We start from the raw sequence: 17,329 nt of genomic DNA on the forward strand, positions 1-17,329 counted from the left end.
ACGCATGCGCTGAGTACACGTCCTGATAATCTGTCTGGCCTCGCGGCCATGTGAATGTTCACCTGTTTAAAGGTCTTGCTCGCATCGGCTAAGGAGAGCGTGATCACACAGTCGTCCGGAACAGCTGGTGCTCTCATGCATGCTTTGAAGTGAGCTTAAAAGGCGTTTAGCTCATCTGGTAGGCTCGCATCACTGGGAAGCAGCTTGCAAGCCCTGCCACATCCGACGAGCGTCAGAGCCGGTGTAGTAGGATTCAGTCTTAATCCTGTATTGACGCTTTGCCTGTTTGATGGTTCGTCTGAGGGAATAGCAGGATTTCTTATAAGCGTCCGGATTAGTTTCCTGCGCCTTGAAAGCGACAGCTCTAGCCTTTAGCTCGGTGCGGATGTTGTCTGTAATCCATGGCTTCTGGTTGGGATATGTACGCCAGGTCACTGTGGGGATTACTTCATCGATGCACTTATTGATGAAGCCGGTGACTGAGGTGGTATACTCCTCATTGCCATTGAATGAATCCCGGAACTTATTCCAGTCTCTGCCAGCAAAACAGTCCAGTAGCATAGCATCCGCGTCATCTGACCACTTCCATATTGAGCGAGTCACTTGTACTTCCTGCTTTAGTTTTTGCTTGTAAGCAGGAATCAGGAGAATAGAATTATGGTCAGGATTTGCCAAATGGAGGGCGAGGGAGAGCTTTGTATGCGTCTCTGTGTGTGGAGTATAGGTGGTCCAGAGTTATTTTTCCTCTGGTTGCACATGTGACATGCTGGTAGAAATGAGGTAAAACAGATTTAAGTTTGCCTGCATTAAAGTCACTGGCCACTTGGAGCGCCGCTTCTGGATGAGCATTTTCTTGTTTGCTTATGGCCAGGAAGGACCTCCGCATCTGGCTACTCCTGCAGGAAAGCCCTTTTGTGGGGAAAAACTCATTCTGATTGGCTGGGCCTGGCTCCCCAGTGGGTGGGCCTATGCCCTCCCAGGCCCACCCATGGCTGCGCCCCTGACCAGTCATGTGAAATCCATAGATTAGGGCCTAATACATTTATTTACATTGACTGATTTCCTTCTATGAACTGTAAATCTGTAAAATATTTGAAATTGTTACATGTTGCGTTTATATTTGTGTTCAGTATATATTGAAAGCAGGTGCTTCCACACAGGTGAGTCAATGTGCTAACACGAGGTACCAGAATCCCGCAGTATCCCTTTAAAGCCACAGTGTAAGATGTTTACCATCAAAGAGTGGGCCACCAACAAAACATTATTACCAATGGATCAAATGCAGCCTATGACATTGATTGAAATACTGCAGTCCTCAATATATATTATTGAGCCGCTCAGCCCAGCTCTGGCCTGCCAGCCTAACAGACAGGCATGAGCCGCCAGCTGTCATGCTATTATTATGAGCCGCAGCCCTGCTGCGAGCCGCCAGCCTATAAACATGACATGGTCTATTATTATAGAGCTCTGCTCAGCCTGTAACATGACATTATCTATTATTATAGAGCTCTGCTCAGCCTGTAACATGACATTATCTATTATTATAGAGCTCTGCTCAGCCTATAAACATGACATTATCTATTATTATAGAGCTCTGCTCAGCCTGTAAACATGACATTCCATGAGAGCAAGATTCTAAAGATTCTAAATTACACCAAGATTATTTTTTAATTAGATTTTTTTTGTAAACTGGCCTCAGGTTGAGGGATCTGATTTAGATTCTACCTCCTAGCAACAGAGTTGTGGAGGTTTCATTCAGGTCTCTATTTAAATAAACACTCTGTCTTTGGCAGGAGAAAGACCAGACTCAGAGGAACCAAAGACGTCCAAACCAGCAAGACGACACAACTGCTCCCACTGTGGAAAGGGTTTTAAACAGTTAGGGGACCTGAAACGACATGAGAGGACACACACAGGCGATAAATCTTTCCAATGCTCCCAGTGTGTAAAAAGTTTTTCCTCTAGCAAAGATTGCGTAGATCTTAGTTTTATCACTCTTCCTGTGCAGCAGTAAATTCAAACTTGTAGTTTATTCACAGTTTAAAAAGGCTTCCAAAGTTTGTAATTTCCACTTAAACATTTCAGACTTAATTTGCCCTGACGTAAAATGCATCAATCCCTACAAAAAAATGTCATTAATTATAATCAGCATAATAATTCACATTTCCTTTTGTTTTAGGATTGTTTTCCTGCTGTGGCAAACTGGCTCACGTTAATATTTTCCACATGTGCACTGTATTTTAAATCCAATCAAATTATATTTCGCACATACAGTGAATGCAACAGGTGTAGACTTTACCCTGAAATGCTTACTTATGAGCCCTTTCCCAACAATGAGGAGTTAAAAAGAAACAAGGAAATAGTAACACAAAATAACAATAAGGAGGTTATATACAACAAGTACCCGTACCGAGTCAATGTGCAAGGGTACGAGGTAGAAGAGGTAATATGTACATGTAGGTAGGGGTAAAAGTGACTAGGCAGATGACAGACAAATTTTTTTTATTTATCAGATATGTTTTGTTGAAAAAATACTAACATTCAAATCATTGTTTTGCAAATACAAACTAAACATGTTGTGGGCAAATGACAGGATGCCACTTCACACATGCAGCACAGATGCCTTTTAATACAATTGTCTTTATCAATATGAGTGAAGGAAAACAGTTAATTGTCATGGAAACCACAGAACGCATTTATTTAGTACAATCAAATAAATATTGTAGTACACTGCAGCTATTCTGTAATTACTGCGTCCAAAATACCACAGTCGACTGCAGTTACTGCACTTTTACTGCACTTTCAAAACTGCAATCTTTTTTTGTCAGGGAAGACGACATTTTTTACGTTATTTGCCGCATAGCCTAGATTTTTCAGGATAACTTCTTGATATCGGCAAAAATGAAAATGTGGCACTGACTCGCCCACGCATTGCTGAAGACTTTGGATTCGACTTTCCGAGGATGTCCATTTGCAACAGTCACGCGTATTTAAGCCTTCCACAGCTGAAAAATGGGTTCTTGTCATTTCAACAACAAAAACTTGAATACAAATAAATGTGAAGACGTTAGATCAACGTGGAAAACTGATTGTATTTGCAAAAACCATTAACATAAGGCATTTTCACCCAACTTAAATCCAATTACACGGTGAAATGTTTTCTTGATTTCATGTTGATTTCACTTTAGTTGACAATTTAACCAAATGTAAATCAAAACTCGACGTTGAAATGACGTCTGTACCCAGTGAGCTGGTTTGAATTAGCTGCAGGTGTTGGATCAACATTCACCTTCGAGACATAAATCTATGACGAGGATCCATAGTTTAGGAAATGGAGGCGAGTAGTGCCGACGATATGGAGAAAAGGGTTGGTGAAGCAACAGCTCTGATGGAGAAAGGGTTGGAGAATCAACAGCTGTGATGGAACAGCTCTGATGGAGAAAGGGTTGGAGAATCAACAGCTGTGATAGAACAGTTCTGATGGAGAAAGGGTTGGAGAATCAACAGCTGTGATGGAACAGTTCTGATGGAGAAAGGGTTGGAGAATCAACAGCTGTGATAGAACAGTTCTGATGGAGAAAGGGTTGGAGAATCAACAGCTGTGATGGAACAGTTCTGATGGAGAAAGGGTTGGAGAATCAACAGCTGTGATAGAACAGTTCTGATGGAGAAAGGGTTGGAGAATCAACAGCTGTGATAGAACAGTTCTGATGGAGAAAGGGTTGGAGAATCAACAGCTGTGATGGAACAGTTCTGATGGAGAAAGGGTTGGAGAATCAACAGCTGTGATAGAACAGTTCTGATGGAGAAAGGGTTGGAGAATCAACAGCTGTGATGGAACAGTTCTGATGGAGAAAGGGTTGGAGAATCAACAGCTGTGATAGAACAGTTCTGATGGAGAAAGGGTTGGAGAATCAACAGCTGTGATGGAACAGTTCTGATGGAGAAAGGGTTGGAGAATCAACAGCTGTGATAGAACAGTTCTGATGGAGAAAGGGTTGGAGAATCAACAGCTGTGATAGAACAGTTCTGATGGAGAAAGGGTTGGAGAATCAACAGCTGTGATAGAACAGTTCTGATGGAGAAAGGGTTGGAGAATCAACAGCTGTGATAGAATGAGGACAATATGGGTGTCGGTTCTGATGATATATATATTAGCCCCGTATTTAACTAGGCAAGTCAGTTAAGAACAATTCGTATTTACAATGGCCGCAAACATGGGCCAATTGTGAGCCGCCCTATGAGACTTCCGATCACGGCCGTTTGTGATACAGCAAGAGCCAAAATTACTGGCAGCGGCGGGATTCGAACCCGCGCCTCCGAAGAGACTGGAGCCTTAATACAGCGCCTTAGACCGCTCGGCCACGCTACCGATGAACTTACATAGCTGAAATATGATTGAAGATAATGATATCCATCAAAATCGGATGTTTCCGGTTTTTATCAATTCCGCAGAGGGTGATAGTGTGTATATATATAAGAAGTGTGGAAAAACCTTACATTGAAATGATTTGTTATGACTGACAGAATCCTCTTTGCGTCACCCAATTCAGACAGCAGATGGCGAAGTGAGCAATTCTTACGTGACGTATAATCTAGTGGACGGGATGCTAAGAAGGGCAACACGGCTGCTTATTCATCCACCTCGATAGCTTGCTAGGCATGAAACCGACATTTTGAAGCTCTTTAGACCATTCTTGTGTATATTTGTCTCGGTGTTTTAAACACAATGATGTTAACGTATCAACTGCTTAATTTTAACATCATTTGCATGTTAAATGTGTTAACCCTGTTAAGATTGATACTGAGCCCGGCTCTAGGCTAGTCGCTAATGATAACCAGCTAATGCTAGCTAGCTAGCTAACTAATATCCCCGACCATGAGCTCACTCAGCTTCTTCTCCCCAGCTAAAGAAGAGGAGGTCTGCTGGAAACAGAAAGATGCTCTGGGGCTGAACATTGTCGTAAAAGAGGATGATATTACAGTGAAAGGAGAGGAAGAAGCTTTCAGAATTAAAAAGGAGGAAGGGGAGGCTATCACATTGAAAGAAGAGGAGGAGCATTTTGGAGTGGAGGGAGTAACGGCTGTCACAGTGGAAAAAGAGGTAGAAGCTTTCAGAATGAAAAAGGAGGAAGAGGAGGCTGTTATAGTGAAAGAAGAGAATGAAACTTTAGGAGTGGAAGAGGGGATAGAGGCTGTCACAGTGGAAGAGGAGGAGGTAGAAGCTTTCAGAATAAAAAAGGAGGAAGAGGCGGCTGTTAGAGTGAAAGAGGAACCTTTTTGGGAGGAAGAGGAGTCTATCTCAATAAAAGAGAAGGTAGAAGACGTTCTGGGAGTGAAAGAGGAGGAGACAGAAGATCTGATTAACACCAGTGAGTACTGTCTAAAAAAAACTCTGCAGTTATTGAACTAGGCTAATGTGTGCTTTTAAAGGGGCATTCTACTGAAGTTCTGCACTCTGATATATTGTTCAGTACTGTAGGAATTGTTAAAGGGGCAATCTGCGATTGGTATATATTTTTTTATAACTTTTAAATGATTGATACTTTATTGTTCATTTACATCTAAATTCAATTAATTTAGTTTAGTCAGCGGGTAAACATCTTTCCACACTGGGAGCTGTCTCCCAAGCTGGCCTCACTCTCTCAGAGGAAGAGAACATTTATCATTTTTCTGGATAGGCCAGAAAATGTGACACGTTACTCCCTATGTAAATGTGGGGTGTGAAACCTGCCAGTTCAAGTCAGCTCCACTGAGAGAGTGGAAACAGAGAGCTGATAGATGGGGCTTTCTGCCATAATAAGGTACGGGAACTTATGAAATTCACTGAGCGCTTTGTACACCCAAAATGTCACTCGCAACCAGTCCACAACTTCACATCTCACAGTTTAAAAGCAGAGGAGAAGTCCAAGAAACTGATGACACATAAGAGAGAGTTGTAGCCATTGATTCTTGAAGAATATATCTCCTAAATGCCCAACGACCGTTCACGGCTCCCTCGAACCCAAAATATACTGAGTGTACAAAACATTATGAACACCTGCTCAACTTTAATTTCCCATCAGAACCCAACAGCCTGTTTAACTCTGAGGGGTATACTATGTAGTGGGATAGAGGAGTTAGGGAGCTGACTTTGGTCAATTCTGAATTCAACTCACTGAATTCAACTCAGGATAAATGTTGAAGGTCTCTTACCTCTTAGCCATGTACATTTCTATGGCAAGAAATCCTTCATCTCTAACTTGCTCTGGGGCAGGCTAGTTGAGGACCAATCAGGGTGCAGGCTTACCCCACTTTATCCTGACTCAAGTGTTGTGTCTGAGCTGCGAGTTGAGGACCTATCAAATCGAATTCCCTACCATCTATGATTGCAATAAAAAGTAATAAGTTTACCATCTGTTTGATGTTCTCTTTAACACAGGAGAGAGACATGACTATTGTGGATCCTCTGGGGAGCCTCAACAACATCCTGATGCTGACGAGGCAGAGAAGAGTCTGTCCAGATCCAAACACCAGATGGTACAGCTTGGTCTGGTCTAGCATACAGCTTGCTCAATCGGGGTCTGGGCTGGGTTTCTGTAAAGCACTTTATGACAACAGTGACATCAGCATCCATAATGATATGTGTCTGTGTCCCTTCTTCATGGTCACCAGGACAACGCTAGCCCGCCCCTTTCCACCCTACCAGAGTCCCCGTGTCGTGCCTCTCCCGGTAGCGCCTTACTGCTGGGTATGAAGAGGTTGTCTGTGCTGCTGGTGGACTGCAGGAAAACAACGGGGCTGAGTGGAACTGTGAGAGGAGGAGAAGAGAAGAAAGGATCAGATTTGACACATCAAAGTAAGTGCTGTAGTTTAGTTTGAACAAATAAAATAGATCTGCCCACTAGTATCTGTTCCCAGTAGGGCTGTCCCCGACTAATACAAATCTTGGTCGATTAATTTTTTTAAGTGTATTTTTCCATATATATACACCATTCTGCCTTACTTATGTGGAATGCCAATTTATCTTACAATTTCTACTGATCTGCGTGCCAGTTATGGTTTTCATATGCACATTTTCGTGGAACATTTTAATTTCATTTATAATAACGACTTCATATCTCAAAATCATTGTCATGTGTTTAATCAAAATTCTATCTAAATGAAAATGATAAAAACCTAAAAAGTATCTTCTGTTTCCAACTATGTAAAAATAGCATACATAAAGCCAACAAATAAAAACATTGCAGCCTGCAGGTAGAAAATATCCTGATAAAAATAAATATCCTATAAATCACATTTGACTATGCATGGCCTGTCTGCAACCAACTTGAAACATTGTATCAACTATTAACATGGTCCGGCCCGAAGCTTGTGCTAGCAAACTTGTAACATTGCATAATATATTCTGGATCCTCAGAGTTTCCCCTCACCAGTGAGCTCAGGACAGACAAACACAGCTGTAGGCTATTTGCGCAAGGGATAAGAAGCAGTGCTTGACTTGGGCAGGAGCTCACTGGAGCTGAGTAGCGACACCTCAAATGTTCCTCTAATAGAATATTAGCTCAGAAGTATAGTGGAGCTCCTGCACCTAAATATAAACAGTACCAGCACCAAAAAGGAGTACCGGAACCTATTTCAGTCCAAGTCAAGCACTGATGAGAAGTAGGTAGGCCCATTTTATGACGTTTCCTCTGGATCAGAGCATTACATGTTTCCCTTTCACGCTGAGTGGTTAATCAAAAGGGAGAGGGCTGTAAAGATTTTTCATATACATTGAGGAACTATTGTAATTCTCTATGGATGTAAAAACAGACTTTGTTTGCTTGCTGTTTTAGGTGAAGAAAACATTACGTTGAGAAGCTCCACAGGTCAATAGTGGTGGTGCGTTAAGCCAATCATAAATTCTGTCAAATTGGCGGGAGAGAGGTGAATTGTGCGTCTGGGCGCTGCATGGTTAATCTGACGTCTGCATTGACCATACAGCATTTACGCTGATACGGCCTCTTCAGAAGTCAGGGCATTCATACTTCTTGCGCTTTGTGAAGCAGTGCAGAGCTGTTGTCAAGGAAGTGAGTTTGTTTTTGTACAGGATGTACTGTTGACACCCTGTGGAATCCATAGGAATTGCATCAGGAAGCTATTTTACAATACAACCTTTCTCTTGCATTTCTAAGAGGATGGTCTTTCCAAAAAAAAAAAAAATATACAGTTTTTTTTCTTTGGATTTTCTCCTACCAGATCTATTGTGTTATATTCTCCTACATTATTTTAACATTTCTACAAACTTCAAAGTGCTTTCTTTCCAATGGTACCAATTATATGCATATCCTGGCTTCAGGGCCTGAGCTACTGGCAGTTTACTTTGGGCACGTCATTCAGGCAGGGAGTGGAGAAAAAAGGGGGCCTATCCCTAACGGCATGTGCGAGCACACTTGTCCGGTTCACCTAGCTGAGTTAAAAGCAAAATAATATAAAAAATAATAACTCAATATTCTATTTAAACTTTCTGTGTCTGTTTATTTACCAATTTTGATGTCATATATTGAATTTGGATTTACTTCCAAAGTCAATAATTGAAACCAACCTAATTGAATCTATGACATCCACATTCCATTGATGCCCTGCTAACCCCATATCAGATGTGGATGTGGAGATCAATAAGGATGTTAATAGAGCTAGATCAGATTTGATAAATTCCCTTACAACCCCTAAGAAGTAGATCAGATTTGGATTGGATTCGGATGTCATTTTGTTCAATAAGGATGTCTAGATGAAATAAGGATGTCAAAAATCTAGATCAGATTTGGATAAATTCCCTTACAACCCCTAAGAAGTAGATCGGATTGGATTCGGATGTCATTTTGTTCAATAAGGATGTCTAGATGAAATAAGGATATCATAAATCTAGATCAGATTAGGATGTCAAATAACAGCACAACAACATGTAAAGTTCAATAGGATTTTTATTAGCCTACAGTACTCTACAGCCACTCTGCTCTGAGGGATCTATATTAAACCTCATACAAAGACTTAATAGGAAGTTTCATCATGTGGACTTCATACATGTCTGTCTAACTAAACACTGTATTTGACAGGAGAGAGATCAGACTCTCACGCTGACAGTGGTAAGAGTCCTTCAGGGGATCCAGACCCAGCGACGTCCAAACCAGCAGGACGACACCACTGCTCCCAGTGTGGAAAGAGTTTTAACCATTTAGGGAACCTGAAAACGCACGGGAGGACACATACAGGAGAGAAGCCATACCACTGCTCCCTGTGTGGAAAGCGATTCACCCATTCAGGGAGCCTGAAAGCACATACGAAAATACACACAGGGGAGAAGCCTTATCACTGCTCTCAGTGCGGAAAGAGATTTATCCAGTTAGGGAACCTGGAATCACATGAGAGAACTCACACAGAAGTAAAGAGGCTTTTCCACTGTTCTCATTGTGAAAAGACTTTTAAGAATTTAGGGAACCTGAAAGTGCATGAGAAATGCCATACAGGGGGGAAGCTTTTCCGCTGCTCCCAGTGTGGAATGATATTTACCCAGTTTCGGCACCTGACAGACCATGAGGTAACACACACAGGGAAGATGCCTTACCACTGCTCCCAGTGTGGAAAGGCATATTTCACGTCACATGCACTTAGTCTTCATGAGAGAACACACACAGTGCTCCCGCCCTTATCTCATATTTTTGACTGAAAATGTGTTTTTGTTTATGCCACATTAAATCAAATTGTAGAAAGTATACTCAACATCAACAACAAAAATGTTACCCTCTGTTTCTACTTGAAAAACATGTTAAAACAATTATTTAACCTTAAATTCCTATTACTACCAAGTCAAATAAGAACTCCCAATAATATTTTTCCAATCAAGTTACAGAGCTCTACCAGGCGGTTGAGAAGTCAAGAGGCTCATACCTACAATGTCACATTTAGAATGACATTTTGCATAGTATTTTTACTGATCTAGATAATATCATATACATTACTTTAGGTATGCTTCAATGGCTTTTATACATAGTTAAGCATTGTTAAATGAGGACTGATCTCAAACGTGGAACAACGTATGGTAATATTCAGTTACATTTGAAATGTATGTGTTTTTCCAGGTGGTGTATACAGTAGTAGTCACACAAAATGGCTTTCTTGAATTTCAAATGGTCTAGGTTCTTCCACCACATTTCCCCCATCTTCAGACTACATTTTACGGTAATATATGACAAAGTGCCGTTTTTTTTTATGACTATTACAGACTTTGTTTTATAGGCCTATAGTCTGAATATTGATTAATTGACGCCATGGGGCATGAAATGTGGATACAACCACTTATGTTCCGTAGTAGTAGTAGTCTGTTAATCATGTCTGTCTCTAGTAGTAGCAGCTGTAGTAGTAGTAGCAGTAGCTGTAGTAGCAGTAGCTGTAGTAGTAGCTATGTGGTGTGTGCCATTTTAATCAATACGGTTTTTAGTGAAGTAGGGAACAGGAGAGTCTAATATCGGCCTGTTTGGTGTCACGGAGAGAGTGTTCAGTTTGTTCTCTGGTTGGAGGGAGCCAGTCTGTAAACTAGGAGTTCTTCAGGGATTTAACAAATGTCAGGCAGATCAGCTCATGTTCTGACATGAAGGCTTCCTGGTAGCTGGTGTACAGTTACGACCGGCCTAGAATTATTCTGCTGCAGGGCTCTCTTCTGGACACTCTCCAGCTTGAACGATCAGGGTTTGAGTGAGGTCAGGATGTGACCATGGTATGCTAGGGTGACAGACAGTGACAGCATACTTCAGAACTGGTCTTACACTGGTCTCTTGAATAATGTTTACATACTGCTTTACTCATCTCATATGTATATATTCTGTATTTTATTCTACTGTATTTTAGACAATGCCACTCCGACATTACTCGTCCTAATATTTATATATTTCTTAATTCAATTTTTTTTACTTTTAGATTTGTGTATATTTTTGTGAATTGTTAGATACTACTGTTTGGAGCTAGGAACACAAGCATTTCGCTACACCCACAGTAACATCTGCTAAATGTGTATGTGACCAATAACATCTGCTACAAAATGTGTATGTGACCAATAACATCTGCTTAATATGTGTATGGACCAATAAAATGTGATTTGATTTGATACGTAGCCGATGTAGATGCCCAGTTGGTCTGCTTTGGTTACAGGGGCCCTGGTCATGACATCAACCTGGCTGCTCCAGGCCAGGTCCTAATAATATATGCAGTGGATCTGACTTTTTAGGAACACCAGCACAAGTTAGATATCACTGTTGGAGCTAGGAACACAAACATGTTAGATATCAATGTTGGAGCTAGGAACACAAGCATGTTAGATATCACTGTTGGAGCTAGGAGCACAAACATGTTCGATATCACTGTTGGAGCTAGGAACATAAACATGTTAGATATCACAGATGGAGCTAGGAACACAAGCATGTTAGATATCACTGTTGGAGCTAGGAACATAAACATGTTAGATATCACTGTTGGAGCTAGGAACACAAGCATGTTAGATATCACTGATGGAGCTAGGAACACAAGCATGTTAGATATCACTGTTGGAGCTAGGAGCACAAACATGTTAGATATCACTGTTGGAGCTAGGAACATAAACATGTTAGATATCACTGTTGGAGCTAGGAACACAAACATGTTAGATATCACTGTTGGAGCTAGGAACACAAAGCATGTTAGATATCACTGTTGGAGCTAGGAACACAAAGCATGTTAGATATCACTGTTGGAGCTAGGAATACAAGCATGTTAGATATCACTGATGGAGCTAGGAACACAAAGCATGTTAGATATCACTGTTGGAGCTAGGAGCACAAACATGTTAGATATCACTGTTGGAGCTAGGAATACAAGCATGTTAGATATCACTGATGGAGCATGGAACATAAACATGTTAGATTTGTTTTTTTATTTAACTAGGCAAGTCGGTTAACCCTCCCGTTGTCCAGGCCGGGTCAGAGCGACCCGCCGGCTCGGCCGCGCGTTAGGAGCCGTTCCCCCGCGTCCAGGCCGGGTCAGAGAGACCCCCCCTGGCTCGGCCACGCGTTAGGAGCCGTTCCACCCCGAGTCCAGGCCGGGTCAGAGAGACCCCGGGGGAAGCGTCAGCAACGCGTACGTCGTAACCCCCCTCTGCAGTTGTCCAGGCCCGGGTCAGAGAGACCCCCCTGGGGCCGGGCGCGCATCAGCAACGCGTACGTCGTAATCACCCTCTGCAGTTGTCCAGGCCCGGGTCAGAGAGACCCCCCGGGGCCGGGCGCGCATCAGCAACGCGTACGTCGTAATCACCCCTCTGCAGTTGTCCAGGCCCGGGTCAGAGAGACCCCCCCGGGGCCGGGCGCGCATCAGCAACGCGTACGTCGTAATCACCCTCTGCAGTTGTCCAGGCCCGGGTCAGAGAGACCCCCCGGGGCCGGGCGCGCATCAGCAACGCGTACATCGTAATCACCCCTCTGCAGTTGTCCAGGCCCGGGTCAGAGAGACCCCCCCGGGGCCGGGCGCGCGTCAGCAACGCGTACGTCGTAATCACCCCTCTGCAGTTGTCCAGGCCCGGGTCAGAGAGACCCCCCGGGGCCGGGCGCGCGTCAGCAACGCGTCGGCGGCGCGTTAGGAGCCGTTCCACCCCGAGTCCAGGCCGGGTCGGAGAGACCCGGGGGGAAGCGTCAGCAGCGCGTACGTCGTAATCACCCCTCTGCAGTTGTCCAGGCCCGGGTCAGAGAGACCCCCCCGGGCCGGGCGCGGCGCGTCAGCGTGCAGTCGGCCGGCCGTAGAGAGGCTACTAATATTGTCAGGAAGAAGAAGAAGAAGAAGAAGAAGAAGAAGAAGAAGAAGAAGAAAAAGACAAACACGACGAACACGACGAGGACGACGATGAGGACGATGGCGAGGTGTACGGCCCCGCCGAGCGCAAGGCAGCAGCCGGCGCCTCGCCGCGATCCCGATTTCAGCGCGGCTCAGGTCCTGGAACAGATAGCCTCCAGCGTCGACCGAGAAGACGAAGAAGACTTTTGCGATTCCGAAGAGGAGGACGTTTCGGAAGACGAAGACGGCGAGGAATACGACCCCGAACGTGACGCGGACGACTCGGCCTTGCGGTCGCGCTCCTCTTCTTCTTGTTCTTCTTCTTGTTCTTCGGAGGAGGAAGAGCGAGAGGGAGAGCGAGAGGGAGACACGGCCGCCGCCCGAGAGCGAGACAGAGAGCCAGAGCCAGAGGACACGGCGGCGGCGGCGGCGGCCTCTGCCCAAAGGGCCCGAAGGGAGACGTTGCTGTCAAAAAACGGCAAAATCAAATGGTCCTCCGAGGCCTATCGCGGCCCGGACCCGCCCCGCGCCGTCCGCCACCCCGGCCCCGCGGTGACGCCCGGCCCTACGGCCTACGCGGCGTCGCGCGCGCTCGACATCGAGTCCACCTTCCGGCTGTTTGTCACGCCGGCGATAGAAAGGATCGTGGTGGACATGACCAATCTGCAGGGGGTGAGAAAATACGGCGACGGCTGGCGACCCATGGACTCGGTCGACCTGCGCGCCTACCTAGGGCTGCTGATCCTAGCGGGCGTCTACAGGTCCCGGGGCGAGGCCGCGGCCAGCCTGTGGGACGCGGAGAGCGGCAGGACCGTGTTCCGAGACACCATGCCGCTCAAGGTCTTTCACAAGTACTCGAGGCTGCTGCGATTCGACGACCGCCGGTCGAGACCCGCGAGACTCGCCGCCGACAGACTGGCGGCCATAAGAGAGGTCTGGGACCTGTGGGAGGAGCGGCTGCCGGCCCTCTACAACCCGGGGCCCGACTTGACGGTGGACGAACAACTGGTCCCGATCAGAGGTACCGTCTGCGTGTGTGTGTGTGTGTGTGTGTGCGTGTGTGTGTGTGTGTGCGTCTGCTGTGAGTGTCTGTGCGTATCTGCTGTGAGTGTCTGTGCGTATCTGTGCGTGTACTATAGAGAGGTAGCGTCGGCGTGTAACATAAACGCCGTGCGTGCGCCCCCGATGATGAGCCAGCGGTAGTATAGAGGGGCAGCGGCATCGGCATCATCGTCGGCAACAGCGGTATCGGCAGCGTCGGCGTGTAACATAAACGCCGTGCGTGCGCCCCCGATGATGAGCCAGCGGTAGTATAGAGGGGTAGCGGCATCATCGTCAGCAACAGCATCATCATCGTCAGCAACAGCGGCGTCGTCAGCAACAGCAGCAGTAGCATCAGCAGCAGTAGCATCAGCAGCACGACGCTGCTAATCTCCTTCCTCTCAACCCGGGGTCTGACTTGACGGTGGACCAACAACTGGTCCCGTTCAGAGGTACCGTCTGTGTATCTGTGTATCTGTGTATCTGTGTATCTGTGTATCTGTGTAGTATAGAGAGGTAGCGTCAGCGGTAGCATCGGCGGCGTGTAACATAAACGCCGTTCGACCCCCCCAATGATGAGCCAGCGGTAGTATAGAGGGGTAGCGGCATCATCATCATCATCAACATCATCATCATCATCATCATCATCATCATCATCAGCAGCAGCAGCATCAGCGTCAGCATGACTCTGCTTGATGAGCCAGCGGTAGTATAGAGAGTTAGCGTCAGCATCAGTGACTCCGCCGCCGCCGCCGCCGCCGCCTCCTCTAATCTCCTTCCTCTCCCTCTCCCGAAAGGGCGCTGTCCTTTCCGACAGTACATCCCCAGCAAGCCGGCCAAATACGGAATCAAGTCGTGGGTGGCCTGCGACGCCAAGTCCAGCTACGCTTGGAAGATGCAAGTCTACACCGGTAAGGCGGCCGGCGGAGCCCCCGAGAAGAACCAGGGCGCCCGCGTCGTCCTCGATCTCACGCAGGGGCTGCCCGCCGGTCACAACGTCACCTGCGACAATTTCTTCACCTCCTACGAACTCGGCCAGCGGCTCCTCGAGAGGAACCTCACCATGGTCGGCACGGTGCGAAAGAACAAGCCCGAGCTCCCTCCCGCGCTGCTCCAGTCAAAGGGCAGACAGGTCTCGTCCTCCAGGTTCGCCTTCACGCCCACCGCCACTCTGGTGTCCTACCTGGCAAAGAGAAATAAGAACGTGCTGCTCCTGAGCACGCTGCACGCGGAGGCCGACGTCAGCGATCGCCGCGACCGGAAGCCGGCCCTCATCCTAGACTACAACCGCAACAAGGGCGGCGTGGACAACCTAGACAAGGTGGTCGGCACCTACAGCTGCAGACGGATGACCGCCCGCTGGCCCCTGGTCATCTTCCACAACATCCTCGACGTGTCCTCCTACAACGCCTTTGTCATATGGCGAGAGATCAAGCCCGACTGGATGCCTCGGAAGCGGAACAAGAGGAGGGTGTTCCTGGAGCAGCTGGGAAAGGCGCTTGTCAAGCCCTTGATACAAAGAAGGCAGCGTCTCCCCCGCACCGAAGCCGCGTCCGCGCTCGTCAAAGTCCTGCAGAGTGCCGACCGCGACGCCGCTCCTCCGCCGGCCCGGGAGCGCGCCGCCGGCCCGGACGCCGCTGGCCCGGCCGCCGCCCCGCTGGTGGCCAGTAAGAGGAAGAGGTGTCAGCTCTGCCCGCCCAAGAAGGACGCCAAGACACACACGGCGTGCTGCAGGTGTAAGAAATACATCTGCAAAGGCTGTTCGCACGCCTACTGTCACACTTGTGCCCTCTGGGCCTTTAGCCGAGACGGGACAGGGTGACCCGCCCGGGGACACGGGGAGTAGGCAGAATGGGAGGACAACGGGAGGGTTATGAGCCACCTCCCATATTTCCGTCAAAAAGGCACAATTGTTCCATTTCTACACGTCCCTCTATATTTCCCACCATGTATGTTGTTGACGAACACGTCGTGTTCCCTACTCTCGAGTCACTACACACCGTGGTTCGATTCCAGACTGTATCACAACCGGCCGTGATTGTGAATAAGAGTTGGCTCTTAACTGACTTGACTAGTTAAATAAAGGTCACAGAAATAAAAGCTGCGTATTGCACGTTTTACTTGGCGGATTTCTAGCTTCAATATTATCTGCTAAAGAGAGGGATGTGACCACTAGAATGTGATTAGATGTATATTAGTATGCCTATAGTAGAACAGTCAAAGGTTTTACACTAGCAGTAATGATATAGGGCAAAGAGTCCCAATAATAGTGTTGGCATGGAGAATTGTCACTACGTAGCGAAGAAAAACATTGCATGCCAACTGACTTTGAAAGTCCCATATTGCAGTGCTGCTGAGAGACTCATGCAGAGAGGAAAACTTTACCGTGGAGCACGGAGGCCATCTACTGGTTAAATGCGGGTACTGCCAACGTGTGAGCACGTCATAGTGGCTCCCTATTGGTATTTGATCTTCAGCCCAGCGTTTCCCAAACTCGGTCCTCGGGTCCCCAAGTGGTGCACGTTGTGCTTTTTGAGAATCCAACTGCTTTTGGAATGTAACATGCTAGAGTCTGTCAATTACTTTGTGAAAATCGCCATTCCATTATTCCTGTCCCATGTGACCGTTGAAGACGGGTCACAATCCTTGGTGGCAAAAACTCCATGTATTGATCAGATAATTACAACGTGCATTGGCCAAAAAGATGGTGCGTTGGGATGCTAGCGGAAACTTTAACATTCGTAATAACCATGGTAACAAGCATTCATTGTTACACCCCTGTAATTACAGACAGCAATTACCACCAGTTAGATGTTACTATTACAGCGTAACTATGAATTATTGTAATTTATTACAATATTTGTTACAGTGTAATTACATATGTAATTGCAGTGTACTAAAACAGACATTCAAATGAAGTGCTACCGAATATTGAAAGGAGAGGAAGCTTTCAGAATGAAAAAGGAGGAAGAGGAGGCTGTCACATTGAAAGAAGAGGAGGATGTTATAATGAAAGGAATAACCTTTTGGAGTGAAAGAGGGAGAGGAGATAGAGGCTGTTACAGTGGAAGAGGAGGAGGAGGATGTTATAGTGAAAGAAGAGGAAGAACCTTTTGGAGTGAAAGAGGAGGAGGAGAGGAAGATTAACACCAGTGAGTTGCGTCATAAAAACAAGGGTACAAATTCTGCACTTGTTGAACTAATGTGTTGTTCAGTATTGTAGGAATTTTTAAAGGGGCAATCTGTGATTGGTACATGCATTTTTGGTAAATGTGTTTTTTTAAATGCACAAAACATAAAAATACATAATAGTTTATAGAACTGTTATAGTCAACAACAACATAAGATAATATTACATTACAAATAAAATAAAATACAAATTATTTAATTGCATAGAGAAAAGTACTGGTAAGAAGTAAGAGAAAACATGAGATCTGGTTGTTTTGCAATGACTTACGACAGAATAAAACATTTA

General features: G+C 45.8%; 1 protein-coding gene and 1 non-coding gene across 2 annotated transcripts; one reads left to right on the forward strand and one right to left on the reverse strand.

Moving 5' to 3' along the window:
- Nucleotides 1-4,290: 4,290 nt before the first annotated feature.
- Nucleotides 4,291-4,372, reverse strand: trnal-aag (transfer RNA leucine (anticodon AAG)). Its single transcript has one exon. It is a non-coding gene; the product is annotated as a tRNA-Leu (tRNA).
- A 235-nt stretch (nucleotides 4,373-4,607) lies between these two features.
- Nucleotides 4,608-11,128, forward strand: LOC106564491 (uncharacterized). The gene is made up of 4 exons (XM_045711071.2): nucleotides 4,608-5,372; nucleotides 6,422-6,519; nucleotides 6,655-6,838; nucleotides 9,078-11,128. The coding sequence occupies exons 1-4, from the start codon at nucleotides 4,880-4,882 to the stop codon at nucleotides 9,686-9,688; spliced, it is 1,386 nt and encodes a 461-aa protein (XP_045567027.2). The 5' UTR covers nucleotides 4,608-4,879; the 3' UTR covers nucleotides 9,689-11,128.
- The last annotated feature ends 6,201 nt before the right edge of the window (nucleotides 11,129-17,329 follow it).

The sequence above is a fragment of the Salmo salar genome, chromosome 02 (assembly GCF_965601325.2).
Source record: "Salmo salar chromosome 02, fSalSal1, whole genome shotgun sequence".
In the NCBI taxonomy this organism is placed as follows: Eukaryota; Metazoa; Chordata; class Actinopteri; order Salmoniformes; family Salmonidae; genus Salmo; species Salmo salar.